Source organism: Anser cygnoides, chromosome 6 (genome assembly GCF_040182565.1).
Source record: "Anser cygnoides isolate HZ-2024a breed goose chromosome 6, Taihu_goose_T2T_genome, whole genome shotgun sequence".
NCBI classification, from domain to species: domain Eukaryota; kingdom Metazoa; phylum Chordata; class Aves; order Anseriformes; family Anatidae; genus Anser; species Anser cygnoides.
In genome coordinates, this window is record NC_089878.1 from 13,591,779 (window position 1) to 13,608,395 (window position 16,617).

General features: G+C 44.7%; 1 protein-coding gene across 3 annotated transcripts in view; it reads right to left on the reverse strand.

The window, feature by feature from the left end:
* The window catches only part of SLX9 (SLX9 ribosome biogenesis factor), a 54,505-nt gene that overhangs the window by 36,161 nt on the left and 1,727 nt on the right, over positions 1-16,617 (reverse strand). For all 3 annotated transcript variants that reach the window (XM_067000057.1, XM_048047169.2, XM_048047168.2), the window contains exon 2: positions 15,822-15,930. In XM_067000057.1, the coding sequence (XP_066856158.1) occupies positions 15,822-15,930 (109 nt within the window). The remainder of the gene's footprint in view (positions 1-15,821; positions 15,931-16,617) is intronic.

Below are 16,617 nucleotides of genomic sequence, written 5' to 3' on the forward strand. Positions count from 1 at the left end.
CAAAACCTATTTGTACATCTTCTGAAATATTGATTTTCTTCTAGTTAACTTGATTCTACTGAGCACCTTGCAAAATCAGAGCCATCTGCTGGAAACCAACAGCCAATGATGCTAAAACTGAAAGTGCTAAAACTACTAAAACTGATATTCCAGCTGCTTTGAACCAGCTTACATATCCCAGAGAGGTCGCCAGTGTGCAAAATATTGCTCATAAACAAAACATGCACTGATGATTTTCACTCCTAGCCAGGATTTCTACACAGCTCGTTCTGAAGGCAGAAATACACTAGCTGCCAAAGCGAAAACAGGGCTATAGCCTTCTTCTATGGATGTTACGTAACAGATAAGGCATTTAAGTATGGTGATGTTGGGCTACAAATCAAATCCTCACTTACCCTTTAAAGACTATGCCATAATTATTTATAGTATTTATATATTATGGAGTATGTGGGGGGGTACTATCAGATCTCATTTAAAGATTATACTGATGAAAAAGTCTGGTTCTTTAAGATTTTCTTCAAGCAGAAAAAGGTAGCAGCAGCAGCTGGGGTACAGCAAACAAATCAATAGATCCATATTGACATATAGGTCATATAAGAATTAGAATGAGCAAAAAACCCATTAGCTGTGAAACATTCCTTTGAATGCTTTTTCTTATAGGGTGTTAGCTGCTTGTGGTTTAATGCTCAGAAGCTCCATCTCCTTAAAGCCTGCAACGTTTACAAGCTCCCGAGAAGCAGGTTTTACTATAATTGCTCTATTCAGCTTTATACTGGGTGGCATTTTCGTATGAACATCATTGATTTATATACCTATTGCACTAGGAAAAGCTGAAGGAAGAACTGGAAAATTTTGTTTTGCATCCTGTAGAGCAGAAAAATATCATTCAAAAATACAGAGCTGACCTAGAAAAAGGAGGAGTTATTCTACTGCCCTCTAATGAGCACATCTAACATCTAAAAAAGAGCACTCTCAGATGTTCTGTTCTGCCACAGGCACGTCCTCTCCTGCTACAGAGCTGTTAGCAATGTGGTCACTGCTGAAGCAATACAACACATCTTACAGACGTGCAGGAGAAATACCTGGATGGATCTAAGACCTATTCTGTTTTTTTGTCTGTTTTGTTTTTGAGCTTTAACTAGAGTATATGACCATGTACTGTTCTGTTCCCCTTTCCTTCTCCAAATACAGGGAAGAGAAGAGAAGCTCCTAATTCCAGTCAGGATACAAGCAAATATACCAGCTCACCTCTGCAGCTTCCATGAGGATCATACTCCCACCAAAGTTCTCTCCAAAGTACATTTGCTGTATTCACCTTTTGTGTTCCTTCCCTGGGTCCATCTGGATGCTACTAATATGTTAGATCTCTTCATTCAAATGAGCAAAGAAAATACCACACCTTAAGGTTTGAAGTTAGACTATACATTCCACTTCCAGAGAGGGACAAGATGTTGCTAAGAACAAATGGTCAACAAGAATCAAGAGGAGAAAGGAGCAATAACTAATTCTGGAGTGTGTTGATATGACAAGACAGTTGGCTTACAGCTTCAGCTAGCCTCTGAAGAAGTAACGAGTAACTAACTTGGGGGGCAACATCTGCCAACCCCAAGGTTCTCACTTTCTGTGGTTCTCTCTCGGACTGGAATTAATCGGCCTGCATGTCTAAGCCAAACAGACCGATGTACCAGGCCTGTACAATGGTTTGTGCACTGGATAGCAAAGGCAATCTGTCCTGTCCTTTCAGTTCCAACCTGCTTTTGAAGGCTGTAATGTGGCACGTGAGATGCCAAGGCTTTCAAAGAACACGTCACCAAGTAGGTCACAGCTGCAAGTATCTGTAACCTGACAAAATCACTAAGTTCAGGTATAACATAAACATGGAGGAATGACCTTCTTCAACAGCTGTCTGCACTAATGAAAAGTGAGTCACAGGAAAGGAATTCAGTTCTCTCATGCAAAGGTTTCTCTGAATCTGGCCAATATTCAGAGGGCATTCAGTCCTACGATTCTATAACTTTCAGTTAAAAGAGACAGCAAGGAAGGCAGAGGAACAGCCACAGAGCAACAGTTCTACCTGGTACTGAATTTAATCACAACTTTTACAGAGCTACAGTAACGTGGTGGATTGACCTTGGCCAGCTGTCAGATGGCTACCCAGCTGCTTTTGTACTCCCCCACCTCAACAGGGCAGAGGAAGAAAATAAGATGGAAGAATTCATGAGTTGTGATAAAGACAGGGAGGTCACTTATCACTTACAGCCATGAGTAAAACAGACATTGGGAAAAATTAACTTAATGTATTGCCAATTAAGAACAGCTGGATGGTGAGAAACAAAGACAAACACCTGAACACTTTCTCCCACCCCTCTCCTGGGGAAAGGGTGAAGCATGGGGAAAAGCAGGTTTGACTTCAGTCCTTCATCCGTGACTCCTCTACCTCCTCCCCCAAAATCCAATGGCACAGGGGAGTGGGAACTGGGGGTTGCTATCAGTCTGTAACACTTCATCTCTGCTGTTCCTTCCTCCTTCCAAACTTCCCCTACTCCACCATGGTCTCTCCATGGGCTGCAGGGAAACCTCTGCTCTAGCACATGGAGCACCCCCTTCCCTCCTTCTTAGCTGATCTTGGTGTTCACAAGTCTGTTTCTAACTTTTCTTTCCTACTCCTCTGCTTGTCCAGCATTTTACCCTTTCCGCATTATATGTTTTCCAAGAGGCGTCACTAGGCTGTGCCCTGCAGCGGGTCCGTTGGAGCTGGCTGTGTCCAGCCTGGGCAACCCTGGTATTTTCCCACAGAGGCCCCCTGCAGCCTACAGGTAGCAAAACCTTGCCACCTATCCAACACAGGTAAGTAGGCCAACACCCTCCGTTTTGGAAGAAAAAAAGTCATGAAGTTTTCATAATCCCATATAAACAGTATCTACAAATTTGTATGCTATTTCCATAAATAAAAACAATACAGGTATAGGCACTAAAGCATCGCATGTACCTGCGGTGGCAGAGAAGTGCATGTAAGCCCAGCCTTAGGGTCAAGAACAACAGACAAGGACCAAAGCGATAGCCAGAAACTTCACCAAGAACCATCTTAAAGATAAAAGTGCTACTGAATGAAGCAACTTAAACTCAAAATCATGGTTTCTGCTACCAGATTTCCTGCAGTCTGGAACAGCCTTCGTATACCTCACTGTAAACAGGCATGCCATGTTATTTCAAATCAAAGCACATTACAACACAGCTCCTATGTGTATAGACAGCCTGTATTCATGGCAGCTAGCAACGTCTCACCTATGTAAAAGACGCCCTTTCTCAGTTATATAAGAACACCCAGTGTCCTGAATTTACAAATCATCTTTATTTTGAATGATCGGGAAACAGGTGTAATTAAGTAAAAATAAGCCACGTAACTAGGAAATGCACTAGAAACAATCCAGTGCAAAACACACACATATACAGCTATGTAAGGCATGAATGTCCACGATATCCTCAGAAACCAAAATTCTTTACGCAGACCTGTCGATTACCTGTATGCTTCTCACGCACAATCAAGCAAGAAGCACTGGTGGGCCAGGAAGCAAGTTTGCTTCTCCCATTTTCACTGAGATATCCTGTCAGACCCTCGGAAACAACATGTTTCGTTGTAGTTCGTTGTCAATATCACATACTACATATAATGCTTTAAGCTACCTTCATGCTGACAGTCACTCTTTGCCTGAACATCTGCTGGGCAGTCTGTTCTTTTGCAGGATCCAGGATGTGTTCTGCGGCTAGCTTCACAGCATATTTATAACACTGTTAGTTCAATATAAACCTGTCCAAATTACCATTTCCAGCTACCCAGAATATTCCAGAACCCACTGTATTTAATCCTTCTATATTCTTCTTTCCTACATTTAGCAAAGATAACGTCTGTCAAGATTTACAGTGTGAAAAACTCCCTTTATCAAAAAACAAACAAAATAAGCCTTACTTTCCATAAGCCACTTGACCAAAAAGCTAAACCCAGATTATGTGCCATTACCAATTAGGCCACATATGAGCATCAATAATGCTACTTTTGGGACAATTCACTAGACAAACCGACTTTAAGTTGGTGCACAAAGTTCTACTTAAGTGTAAAGAAAATCTTGTCCATAAGTTGTTCACAAAGACTCTTTTAATACCTCTGTATCTCAATGATCCCCTGAACAGAATGGATCTCAGCACAGAAAACAGCATTATATACTATTTCTTAAGTATGCATTGTGATTTTGGTGGACTGAGAGAGAAAGATGGCTCCAGGAGAGGATCAAGTTTTACCATGATTACAACCTATGGGCCATCAGCACTGTAACTGAAGGATTACAGGTTATCTGCGAGTGAGGGCCCCTATCAACTGACGCTATAATAAAAATAATTAAAGAAAAAAAAAAAACAACCACCAACCACCCCTCTGGCAAGCTACAACTGTTACTATTCCATTAAAGGATAAGGATAACTTACATGCAATAATACTGTAAATCCCACTTAGTCTGAATTATAGACATAGACTCTTGAGAGATCTACCATTAAATACACAATCTATAATTCAGATAAAACCCACATTAGCAGGGCAGAGATTTCTCTCTCACTAGATCAGCAACCTGATTTAATACAGATGGCAATCTTAGTGTAGTTGCTCATTGAAAGAATACCCAAGTAAAATAAGCTTCCTCATGTGGACATTTTCCAGTGGTATTATCAGAGGAAAGAAGAAACGGACTTATTCTTGCACCCCAAAAGCATGTTAAGGCAAGCCAGAAGGGGCAACCAGGAAGAGAGATCTTTCTTCTCATCCACTCTTACCAGTCTCTAACACTATTCTAAACAGAGTATATATTAAATATTAAACTTCCAGGGTGCATATTTTAAAAAAATATGTTTGACAGCTTGACATCCCTTCTGGTGAGAAGGGAAAGGCTCTAACTACCAGAGCTGTCATCCTGGCCCTCTCCACAAGCACTTCTTCATCCCTCATGGGATTCTCTTTTCTCAATTCACTCGGTATTTAACTGTGTTTCCTGGGGCATGGGAGGAAGTTTCATTTCTGGGACTTCGGTGATATCTTTGCCACCAGTGCAGAACTATGCCTCCTCTCTTTTGAAGCATTTGTAATTGTATAACTCAATTATGCCAGAGCTGTAACACTAGAACATCAAAGACATGGATTTTAGTTTATAATGCTCTTCTGTACACTGCAGCTCCAGTATTCTCCTACGTAGGGCCGACTTATTTTTGTGTAAGTAAGGATGTCTGAACATATTAAACTGATTTAGCAGGAGAAAACCATGATGGATTAGTATCCTTTTAAAGCTTTAGGAATCACAATCACACAGAGCAAGACAGTGCATCACACACAGGCTGCTGTGCCCCATCTGGTCTCAGTGCTGCAGAGCCCTTCAGTGGCACAAGGGACTGTCACATTTGACCTAAAAGCACATGCTTGAGCACTCAAGTCTTACAAAGGCCAGAGGACATGGCATCACAGCGGCACAGAAAAGTGCCCCAGAACACTAGCCTCACCACGGGAGTCCCAAACCCACTGTTCATTGAGCCCTGCCCTCCTCACAGCCCAAGGAGCTGCAGGCAAAGGCTGCTGCCCCAGCAGCACAGCGCTCTGCCCCGTGAGGATGACTCCAGCAGCTAGTCTGGGACTCTCTCACATCCAGGTGAGCACACACCTCTCCATCATTGGTGGTGAATGTCACGCAGCAGACACAGCCACAGGAATCAAACAAGAATATGAAATTAAAAGGATCTGACACATCTTGCAAACTCCCAAGATTCTTTCCAGGCTCTTCCTACTACTGATGGCCTCCTCTCCCTTAAAGCAGGCTGCAAACATTGTGGCAGCTCCAAGCACTCTGGAAAACGTTACTGTTTGTGTAGTGCTGAGTACCATGACCACCAGCTAATTGTAGGTTTCTATTTTAAAACATTAAGCTTAAGAATAAGGACTTAGCCACAGCTAGAGGGAGAGGAAGGAAAAAAAAGTTAATTACTTCCATAAATATTAACACAACTGATTTCTGTGATCTGGCAGAAGGCACTCACAACATGGAAACAGTCTGTCTCCAGAAGAGAAGGCAAAGCACTTGAAGCAGTGCAGATTTCAGGCACTCATTTAGCTCTTTTCATTTAATTGCAGTGACTCTAATTAAGTTGGTGTTTCACACAGCTATTCTCACAGCGGGCACCACACTGCACAGACAATTAATTGCTAAACTGATTTTAAGCAACGTGGATTTTCTTTTTTTTTTTTTTTTGGGGGGGGGGGGGGGGGGGGGGCAGTGTGTGAAGACACCAGTGTTTTCAGCTTACAATAGTATTCTCACTCCAAATTCTCCCTTAGGGTAACCATCCACAACAGTTCACTGTTTTCCATTTTGAGCAGTCCCCACAGCAGTTTTGGATTTGGACAACTTGATTCTTGAAGTAAGGCTCCACTGATATTCATCCTTTAGACCTAAGCAGCAGAAGAGCCCTCTGGCATTGTGGTGATTTGTTGCAGCCTACAGGCTTCTGTTTGAGGGTTATGCAGACTGAGATTATCTGACCTCACCAGAGAGGCCTCCCATACCATCAACCACTGTCAGAGTTCCTCTCAAACACTATTCAGTTCTACAAAGGCCTGTTTATTAGTCAGACACCAAAATTTCCCTTACAAGGTCATCTAACTCTGTCAATGTAAGAGCAGCTCCTAAGGATGCAGCTGAAGACCAAAAGAATTTTAGCCAAAAAGCAATGAAGGAGGAAAGTATGGTAAATTGCCACCTTGAGAAATTTACCCACGCATGGTAAATTGCCACATGTTGCCTTACAAAGCCATCCTGGACACAGCCTCGTTCTGCCATCCTGATCAGCACAGACTGTTCCCAACTCTGCATACACTCCCTCCATTTTAATTCAAGCTATGGCAGCCTCCTCACAGCTCTCATCCACAGTCAAAAGCAGCTTGCCAGTACTCCTACGGCCTATAATGAAATTATTTTCAGCTACCATCAAGCCTATAAACATATTAATAAGTTGTATACTGGGTATACTGGGTTTAGATATAGCTATGCATATATTTAGACATAGATATACAGGCAACGTCATTCACAGCCATTTCTAGATAACATGCCATTAGTCTTGGGGCTGGGGGAAGAGATACAGAGTATCATTTTTCCTGCTTAATCCCCATCCAGCACTTCCCTTTTTCGAGGAATTTTTGCTTTCTTGGAATTTCTTTTATTGAGGTTTCTAGCATTTTCACAGAAAATGTCAGAGGAAACATCAGCTTATGTTACACACATGAATGTTGTCAATTGCCAGATGCACGTCTGCACTCTTTTCTGTCCTCCACCCTCTCTCTAGCTCCTGCAAAAGCTGCCAGCCTCTGCATATTTCTTTCCCACTGTAGACTCTGGTCTTGCAAGACAATATTCAATGTATCCCTCCTGGAAAAAAAAAAAAAAAAAAAAAACACGGATGCACAGGAACAACTTTTCCTACTGTTTGAGCAAGATTCACATTTGTATGAAAGACAGTTGAAGAGGAGGAATGGAAAGCCAACAGCCTGAGGGTCTGCCAGTTCTCTGCAGAGACCCAACCAGCCCACATGCCAGTTCAAGGTCTACGGCTCTACGTGGTACATGTTTATTATATGCATCTTAATTATATGTGTTCAATAGGAAAAAGCTCCTCCAGAGTGCTGGCCAGCACTAGGTGAGAAGAAAGGAATGAGGCAGCATGGTCAGGGAAGAGAGCACTGCAATCTGTTCTGACACCTGCACATTGAAGAACACAAACTGAAGTCCTGGGACACATTCTTGACCTGTACTGGCTTCATGAAAAGCACAGACAGCTTACACAAAACACATGGATGGGAAGGAGAAAGGCATGCAAAGGAGATGGATGCAGCACATGCCTGTGCGGGGAGACAGCACTAGGACTGAGAGGAGGAAGAAGGGGGCTGTGCTTAGACCATTCCTGTCTGCTGTTTGGCTAAAGATACAGTAGACAGAAGAATTCAAAAAAGAAATGAGGAACTGCCAAATCATTTGCTGGCTGTCCAGAGCCTTTCTTTCCCTAACGTCTCTCAAGCCTGTGCAGGGAAGGGGAGCTGCTCTCTATTACAGGCTGGAAACCCACAGGCATCTGTCACAGTCTTTTAGGGCAGGAGGTGAGGGATACTGCAGAATTCCTCTACCTGTCCTAGAGACCACAACAAACAGCAGCAGCAGAAACAGCCACTCACATCTAGGGCAACAGCTGGCAGCTTCTCCCCCCACGCAGGGGCTGCCTGTGCTGCTGGGAAGCATTGCATAATGCAGCCTTCACAATTCCACGGGAGTGAGCGGCATCCCCTCCCACAAGCTAACCCCCCTGCTCTGCTGAAAGGGTAGGTACAATCATAGAATCATAGTATGGTTTGGACTGGAAGGGACCTTAAAGATCATCTAATTCCTGCCCCCCTGCCATGGGCAGGGACACCTCCCACCAGACCAGGTTGCCCAAAGCCCCATCCAACCTGGCCTTGGGCACTGCCAGGGATGGGGCATCCACAGCTTCTCTGGGCAGCCTGGGCCAAGGCCTCACCACCCTCAAAGTAAAGAATTTCTTCCAGATAGCTAATGTAAATCTACCCTTTTTTTAGTTTAAAGCCATTACCTTTACTTTGTCCTATCACTACACACCGTGACAAAAAGTCCCCCTCCTGCTTTCCAGCAGCCCCCTTTTGGTACTGGAAGGCCGCAGTGAGGTCGCCCCAGAGCCTTCTCTTCTCCAAGCTGAGCAACCCCAGCTCCCTCTGCCTGTCCTCACAGGAGAGGTGCTCCGCACCTTTGATCATCTTCACAGCTCCCCTCTGGACTCGTTGTAATAGGTCCATATTCTTTTTGTGCTGGGAGCCTCAGAGTCAAAATGCAGTACTCTAGGTGGGGTCTCACTTTAAGCCCACAACAAAACCCACAACAAAGCCACGTTTTATTTGTATGGGTTCTGCACAAGTTCTGGCAGTACAGCTTCAAATGACTGTGGCGGAGCTTTATTCAAACTCCGAGAGTTCCTTTGACTGGAACCAGGTACACTCTGGGTACCCAGTTTCATCTTGATATCCAGTCCCCAACCATAAAAACATGAAATCCCAGCTCAAATGCTACTCAAATAGCAGTTTCCCATAGGGCAGCGTCCACATGACAAGTAGAGATTTTCAAAGATATTAAAAATCATTTCAGTGCAACACAACCAAAAGCATCGTGAATAAGCTACCTCTGATACCAGCGTAAGGGAGAGCATCTCAACAACCCCAGATAACACACAGACTAAAACCTGGGCAGTTAACAACAAAGACAGATGGAGCAGGAACATCCTGTCATTTTGGACTATCACAGCACATCACATTTTACACACACATTGGAGACGCTACATGAACTTCTCATGGGCCACTTGCTGTCATCCTCAATTTGCAGAGCAAACTACTTTCACCTCTTCCCGTCTGCAAAGTGCTACAGTGGGGAACAAATTAGGAAGGTAGCTCCCCACAAAACAAACAGAAGACAGACATGATGGCTACTGGTATAGAATTAAAAGCTGAGGAAAGCTGACAGCAGCAGAATCACGAGATCATAGAATATCTGGATTGGAAAGGATCCACACGGATCGCTGAGTCCAATTCCTGGGTCCCCAAAGGAACACCCATAAATAAATAAATCCAGCAGCTTTCTGTGACAAACACCCAAAGCCTGCATTAAGAAAAAGCAGCAAAGGCTTAAAACTGATGTCCACAAAGGATGCGATCATGAAGACAGAACAGGATTAAGATGCTTTTTGTCGTTCAATTCCTAAACACTCCAACATGCCAGGAAAGAAACAACCTGGAAACCCAGCTGCAAAAGGCCAGCACTGTACAATACACAGGAAGGCAGAGCTGCTTCCAGGAGGCTACATGACATGGCAGGCAGCACACTGTACAGGAGGTGAAGAAGCCCAAAAGGTCTGCAGTGTTAATAATGCCAACATCTCTGGCCTCTTCTGACATCGTTATCACATCTCCAAGAATCTGCCTAAAGAAAGCACACAGTGCTAGCGTTAGACACAGCAGGAAGGGCAAACTCACACCATGCTCTGCAGGGTAACACAGCAAACACCTTACCAACAGCAGAGACCTGTTCCTACTAACAGCACAACTCTGATTCATGCAGAAACATGATCAGAGGTGAGGACAGAAGAGAAAGAACTGCAACATTTAAAGGCCACAAACAACCAGCCAACCCAACGCTTTTCTACTTCTTGCTTGAGGCTACAAAAGGAGAACAGAATTGGACAAGTAGCTGCAGAGCCCATGTAGGAAGAAGCAGTTATCTGATATACACAGCAAATCTGGAATGCCAGAGCAGAAGTTGAGGTGCAAACAGAGGGGGATAGTCAGTAACTTTGCAGAGGCAGGCTCGCTAAGAAAAGGAATTCACAGATTCTCCATGAAAGGGGAAAAGTAAGGCTATGACCCAGTCTGAAGATTTCAGCAACTCCAAGACATCCAAGTTTTGCTTGGCCCAATTTTATTCTCTCCTGTTGTCACATTTCTTCAGGGGGAAAGGGAAACTTCCTTCTTTGTCAGGTGCTCAGTCATCTCACTCCTCTGATCCACTGATGCAGGAACCTATACCGTGGAAGTGCACTGGTCAGCACAGGACCAAACCTCTCAAGATACGATGAGTATGGCAGAGATACTAGGCAGTAAACATGCCTGATGTGCACCTAGAGCATCACGTTGTGCAGATCCTTGCTTCAGCAACAGCACAGTTGTTCAGTCTAATGTCAGTCTGTGTCCCCCACCTTAGTAACTCCTGCCACGCTCCCTTATGATCTCCTTAAGGATCCTTAACTGGTGCAGGAAGAGACATACCAAATAGTTTCAATTTGTATTTCACATTTCCCGGTCTCACTAGTGGCACACAAGAAGCTAGTGCAATCTGCAGGAAAAGCTACTCTTGCCACAACCTCAGAAATCAAGGTGACAAACTAAGGTTTTGCAAGCAATTCTAAGCTGACAGTACTTGCTGCCACTGTACTGTTATATTCCCAATAACACATCTTGTCACAATTCTGTTCTGGAGAAGCTGAATATAAAGCAGAAAGCTGCCAGTCCAGTTGTTCAGATCATTCCAGAACCGGTTCATTATCCATTCCAAAAAAAAAAAAAAAAAAGACATTCCCAGGCACGTAGTCTGCCAGAGTCAGAGTTGAACAGGCCCCGGCTTCAAGGAGTAAATGCTGAGGAAAAGCTAAAGCAACTGTTCAAAATAATAAATGTAAGAAAATGTTTTGGGCGGCACAATATAAGAACAACATAAAAGTATTAGAGAGCACCCAACAGAGGGCAACAAAGATGGGGAAGGGTCTAGAGGGGAAGACATATGAGGAGCAGCTGAGGTTCCCGGGTTTGTTTAGCCCAGAGGAGGCTGAGGGGAAGCCTCATGGCGGCCTGCAGCTCCCTCACGAGGGGAGCGGAGGGGCAGGCGCTGAGCTCTGCTCTCTGGGGACAGCGACAGGACCCGAGGGAACGGCATGGAGCTGGGACAGGGGAGGGTCAAGCCGGGTGTTAGGGAAAGGTTCTTCTCTGAGAAGGTGGTTGGGTGCTAGAACAGGCTCCCCAGGGCAGTGGTCAAGGCACTGACCTGCCGGAGTTCCAGAAATATTTGAACAACACTCTCGGACAGATTGTCTGATTTTTGGGTGGTCCTGTGTGGAGCCAGGAGTTGGACTCAAAGATCCTTCTGGGTCCCTTCCCACTCGGGTTATCCTATGGTTCTGTGATCCTGCCATTAAGAAGCAACTCCCACTCCACATGACAGGCCATTATTTCTGACTTAGTTGGAAACATCGAATTCCCACGCTACAGAGGCTTACCCAGATGAGATTTCTTCACTCATACCAGTAACAGAGGTCCTTGCATGGATTAGATTATGGCAAAGCATTTAATTTACATTACGTCAGTGGCTAAGTAAACTACACTGATAGGAAGCAATCATTCAGCAAGTAACTCATGGACTTAACTCCCAGCGTTCACAGCAATGTTGCTGGCTTTTGTCACCGACAAGCATGTGGAATCCAGTGTTAAGATGAGCCAATGAATGAAGACAAGGAGCAGAGCAGGAAAAAGTAGTTGCAGTAGGTCTGCTTCACATCATGGCATGGGTTAGAGCTCCTTCTACTAAAATACTTTCTGCTTTAGACCACTGGCTTTCTACCATCACAGATGCAAGAGTCACCTCAAATGAATGCCACTTTGGTGACGTCTTTTTATTACAATTCCTCCTTCTCATGCTGCATGAACTACTGATTTCCAAACAAATTAAACAAATACCTTTCAGCAAACACAACAGGCATTCTGAATCAGCCTTGTGTCTACGGAAAGCAACGTGATGATTGCCACAAGAATAACAGACATTCTGAGAGGGAGCCTGGCCTCCACCAGAGGCACCAGAAATCCTCATAAAAACAGGACCTTCAGCCAATGAGAAAGAACACCAGTTTATCCTCCCAAAACAAGAGGAAGTACAGTGTAGAAATTCAGTACACAAGAGATTTTTTTTTGCCACTATCACCTGATTTTACAAATACTCCAGATAATTCAGTGAATTCAAAGTGTTATCTCTGCCTCCTGTGCAAGCCGACTGCCCATGCTGTAAGGGAAAGAGGAAGGAATCACGCAAGCATGTCAAATGGGCAAAGGATGGACAGAGTGAAAGAGGGGAACCATGAAACACATCCTGTATATGAAAGGTTAAGACAGAAGTCAAGGAACCTGAGTAAAGTATCCAGCCAAAGATTGTGGACCTGATGGTATCCACCACAGTAACCTGCTCATTTGAGGTAGAGAAGGACAAACAGACAAGAAAGGGAGCTCCACAACTCTCCAAGCCTCCCAAGCAGCCCCACAGCAGCAGGCCTAGCAGGCTCTTCCCCGTACGCCCCCACTTCAAACTGTCTGAGGAGACCAGGCTTTCCAGGTCTCTTCTGCTGATTCAGCCAGCCACCACCTTCTCTTAAAGAAGTGAAGGTGTGCACTGACAAGTTGCAAGCCAGCATCACCATCTCTTCTTCCTTACTTTTCCAGCAACGAGCAAGATCTCAGCCCCACATATCCTTCTGGCCTCTCCCCGTCTTACACCTTCAGAAGCACAAGAGAGCATTCCAGCACGCAGAGCCTTTCTGCTCAGGCTCTGCCAAGACAACAGTTGGGTCCCGCATTTCAAGCCCAGAGACAAAATGTAAAAGTCCAAGTGGAGAAAGGAACAGGGGCAGGACAGAAGTAGGAAGGTTGAATGCATTACCAGGAAACATCTTATGCAGACACCTTTAATAAAGTTGAAGTACCGTGGAAGCACAGCTGCTCTTGGGCGAAGGAAAGTGCTGGTTTTCTGTCAACCGTAACCACTCCCTTGCTGCATTCAAGCCTTGCAGGCCTCTTTAAGCCCACATTGAAGTATTCCTGGCTGTCCCTGAAGTGTCCCACAGTACAAGGCCAGATTGTAACAAAACACAGATACCAGCAATGTTGAGTAGTGTTAAGCTTCCAGAGGTATGCACACACACACGCAAGGACAAATATACAAGACTTCTCAACTGCCACATTAGCATCTTTGGCAGAGGAAAAAAAATCTTCAGCTCTGAAAAGCACAGAAGATAAAGAGAGTACCTACAGTCTGCCAACTTGACCTTCTCAGAGCTTGAAAAGCGAGTGGGAGAGCAACACTTCTTTGTCTTGCTATTAAATCTTAAAATAACAGTGTGTGGGAGAATCCTACCCTCCTGCCCTGTGCAGCAAGCTAAGAGGAAGACAGGAGAAGCTCAAGTTGAATTTTCTGCTGAACAGGCTCACAGCTGACCAGAGACCCCAGGAGACACAACACATCTGCCTAGAATCTCTTTTCCAAGACTAGGATGTCTGTCACTGTATGAACAGCCAAATCACAGTTCACTGCATTAACACAAAAAAAATGTATTGATTTCCATAATGAAAAAGCCTCCATATGCCTCCAGACAATAAGATACAAGAAAAAAAATGCACAGCAGCTTGGAAAGGTTTAAAAAAATAAATCACTTTTTGCCTCACTGAATTACAGTTTCGAGTGTTCAGGCGAACAACTATTTTTAGCTGATTGTTCAGAAAGCATGATGGAGCACAAAGGACTGGGTCAGCATCGCTATCTGCAGGAAGCCAGCGTGCAGCCTCAGGAGAGGGTTAAACACTGCCAGGCATTGCACATCTGCATCATCAGCACTGCACAGGGACCAGCAGCGCAGGTCTATTTATAAACCAGACGAGTGCAGCTGCAGCTGGCAATGAATGACTGGGATTGCAGGCTGTCAGCCTTCAACAACATGTTGTCTAATTTAATTACAAAGATGGCCATGTTCACATGCACATGTCCTTTTTCCCAAGAGACTTATGAACAATAACTCACAGTTTTGAGAGCAATACACTTCATAAAGGTTTCTGTGCACAGAGCAAGCATCTTCACACAATCTTCCCATTCCCTCACTCTGTGACCAAAACGTGACTGACAGGCTACGGCTGCCACAGCTCACCATCACTTGGGTAACCACAGCCCTCGGGTAATTGCTGAGTTTGTTTAGAGCACCGACCATGTGGTACATGCAAACAAACTCACTGCAGCAGTATTAATCTGCATGGAGACAGAAAATTGATTTAGTTTGTAAATGAGGTATTTGGGAGTCACATACCTTTTGAAGATTTCGGCACCAGGTCAGATCCCCTGTGCTATCAGTTTTCATTTAGGGAGGGAAAAAGTTTCAGATATACAAAGCTCTGCCTGCCACTAAGCAGCTAGAGGGAGCATTTTCTCACAGTGGAACAGAAAACAAAAGCCTCTGTCATCTCCTCCTTGTTATCTCTCGCACTCAAGACACTCCCTGCTGAGCTGGACTCTCCTGCCCAGGAATCCTTGAGCAGGGGACCTAGCAACAGCACAGGACAGGAGAAGAGAACTGGCTGCTCTCAGGTTGCCATGGTTAAAGCACTGCTGAGGAGCAACAAGCAAGATTAGCCTGGTCAGGACAAAGAAAGCCCCTGAGATTTGCTGACAAAATATGGGGGCCTGAATTGCACCTGCTGGGGAGGCAAAAGTGGCTGTAGAGGAAGCCTGGAGATCAGATGACAGCCTGGACTCTGCTGTCCCCTCAGACCCTGGGGGCCAAGAGCCTTTGGCTGTGTGAGGACAGCCCACATGTGGGGGCTCCAGCTGCACAGTCCATCCCAGCAGCAGCCACTTAGGCTGAAGCTAGCTCCCCACTCAGGGAACATTAAGGACAGATGGTGCATGTGCCTTTCTGCCTCCTCCAGCCCCAAGCTGAAGCCACTTTTAAAAGTCCCTATGGGAACACAGGAAGCTGGGCCAATATTCATCAAGCTACTGCCAGGCCAAATGCTGCAAATGCAGTCCCAAGTGAGCCAAACGGGTGTTTGCTCACAACCTAAATATGGCATTCGAAATACAGCACCTCAGCCCCATGTTAATACAGAACAAAAATATACGTTTTCCACCCTGATGGCCACCAAACAGAAGTACAAAGGCAGGACCAAAACCTGATGGCTTTCTGAGCCATCCCTGGTTATTCTGCTCAGGCACCAGATGGTCCAAGCCAAGCACACAGCATGGAGGGTACCCCATACCACAGACTTAATCCTGGCCAAATAACCACAGTACCAGTCAACCCACACAGCCGGACTTGCATGGCCTCTTTCTTTGGCTAATCAAGCCCTGTGGGCACCTGCAGACCAACATGCTGCTTCTCACCTGTTCTAGATGAAATGATGCTTCTGGAGTCCAAGTCAAGTTTCTTCACCAGTGTGTCGGGGTCAATATTCAGCCCAGAAAAGATGTCAGATGAAGAGAAGTCCCAGTCCTTATCCAAAAGGAAATATTAAACAGGAGTCAGTGCCAACAACACCAAACAACATTCATTTAAAAAAATAAATTAATTAATTAAACCCAGTACCATCCCATATACTCCAGCACTAATGTGTGGGTGCCTCTCCTGAGCATATACGGGTAGCTGAGTCACCTTGCTGGCCTCGTACCCCAGGGCTCTGCCACCCAGGAGGAAGTCTCACAAAGTCAAGCACTCCCATTTTCATGTTTTGGAACCTGGCTCTCATTGGCTTCCTAACAGATTTCTACCTCAACCCTATCTCACCTCACTTATTTGAATGCAGGTGTTACTCCTAGGAGAATTATGAACTGCACCCCTAGGAAAAGCCAGATTTATAACACATATGTAAATAGAGAATGATACAAAAAGGATTTGCCCAGTTGTTGCCTATGTCTGTGGACATTAAGCAGGTTCAGTGACTATTAGCAACTTACCAGATCTTCAGTATCAAGTTCCTTTAAGCATAAAGTACTTCCATTAGTCCTAAGCTTTGCATTAGCCTCTCTGGTTTGCTTAGAAGAACTTACTATTTTAACCAGGAGTATCTCTCAGTACAGGCACACAATTTTATGGAGGTATAAAAACATATAGACATGGTGCAAGCTGTTCCTCCCTCCCCAAAGGAAAGCTGTAGATGCATAAAAATCATTTACTGCTGTT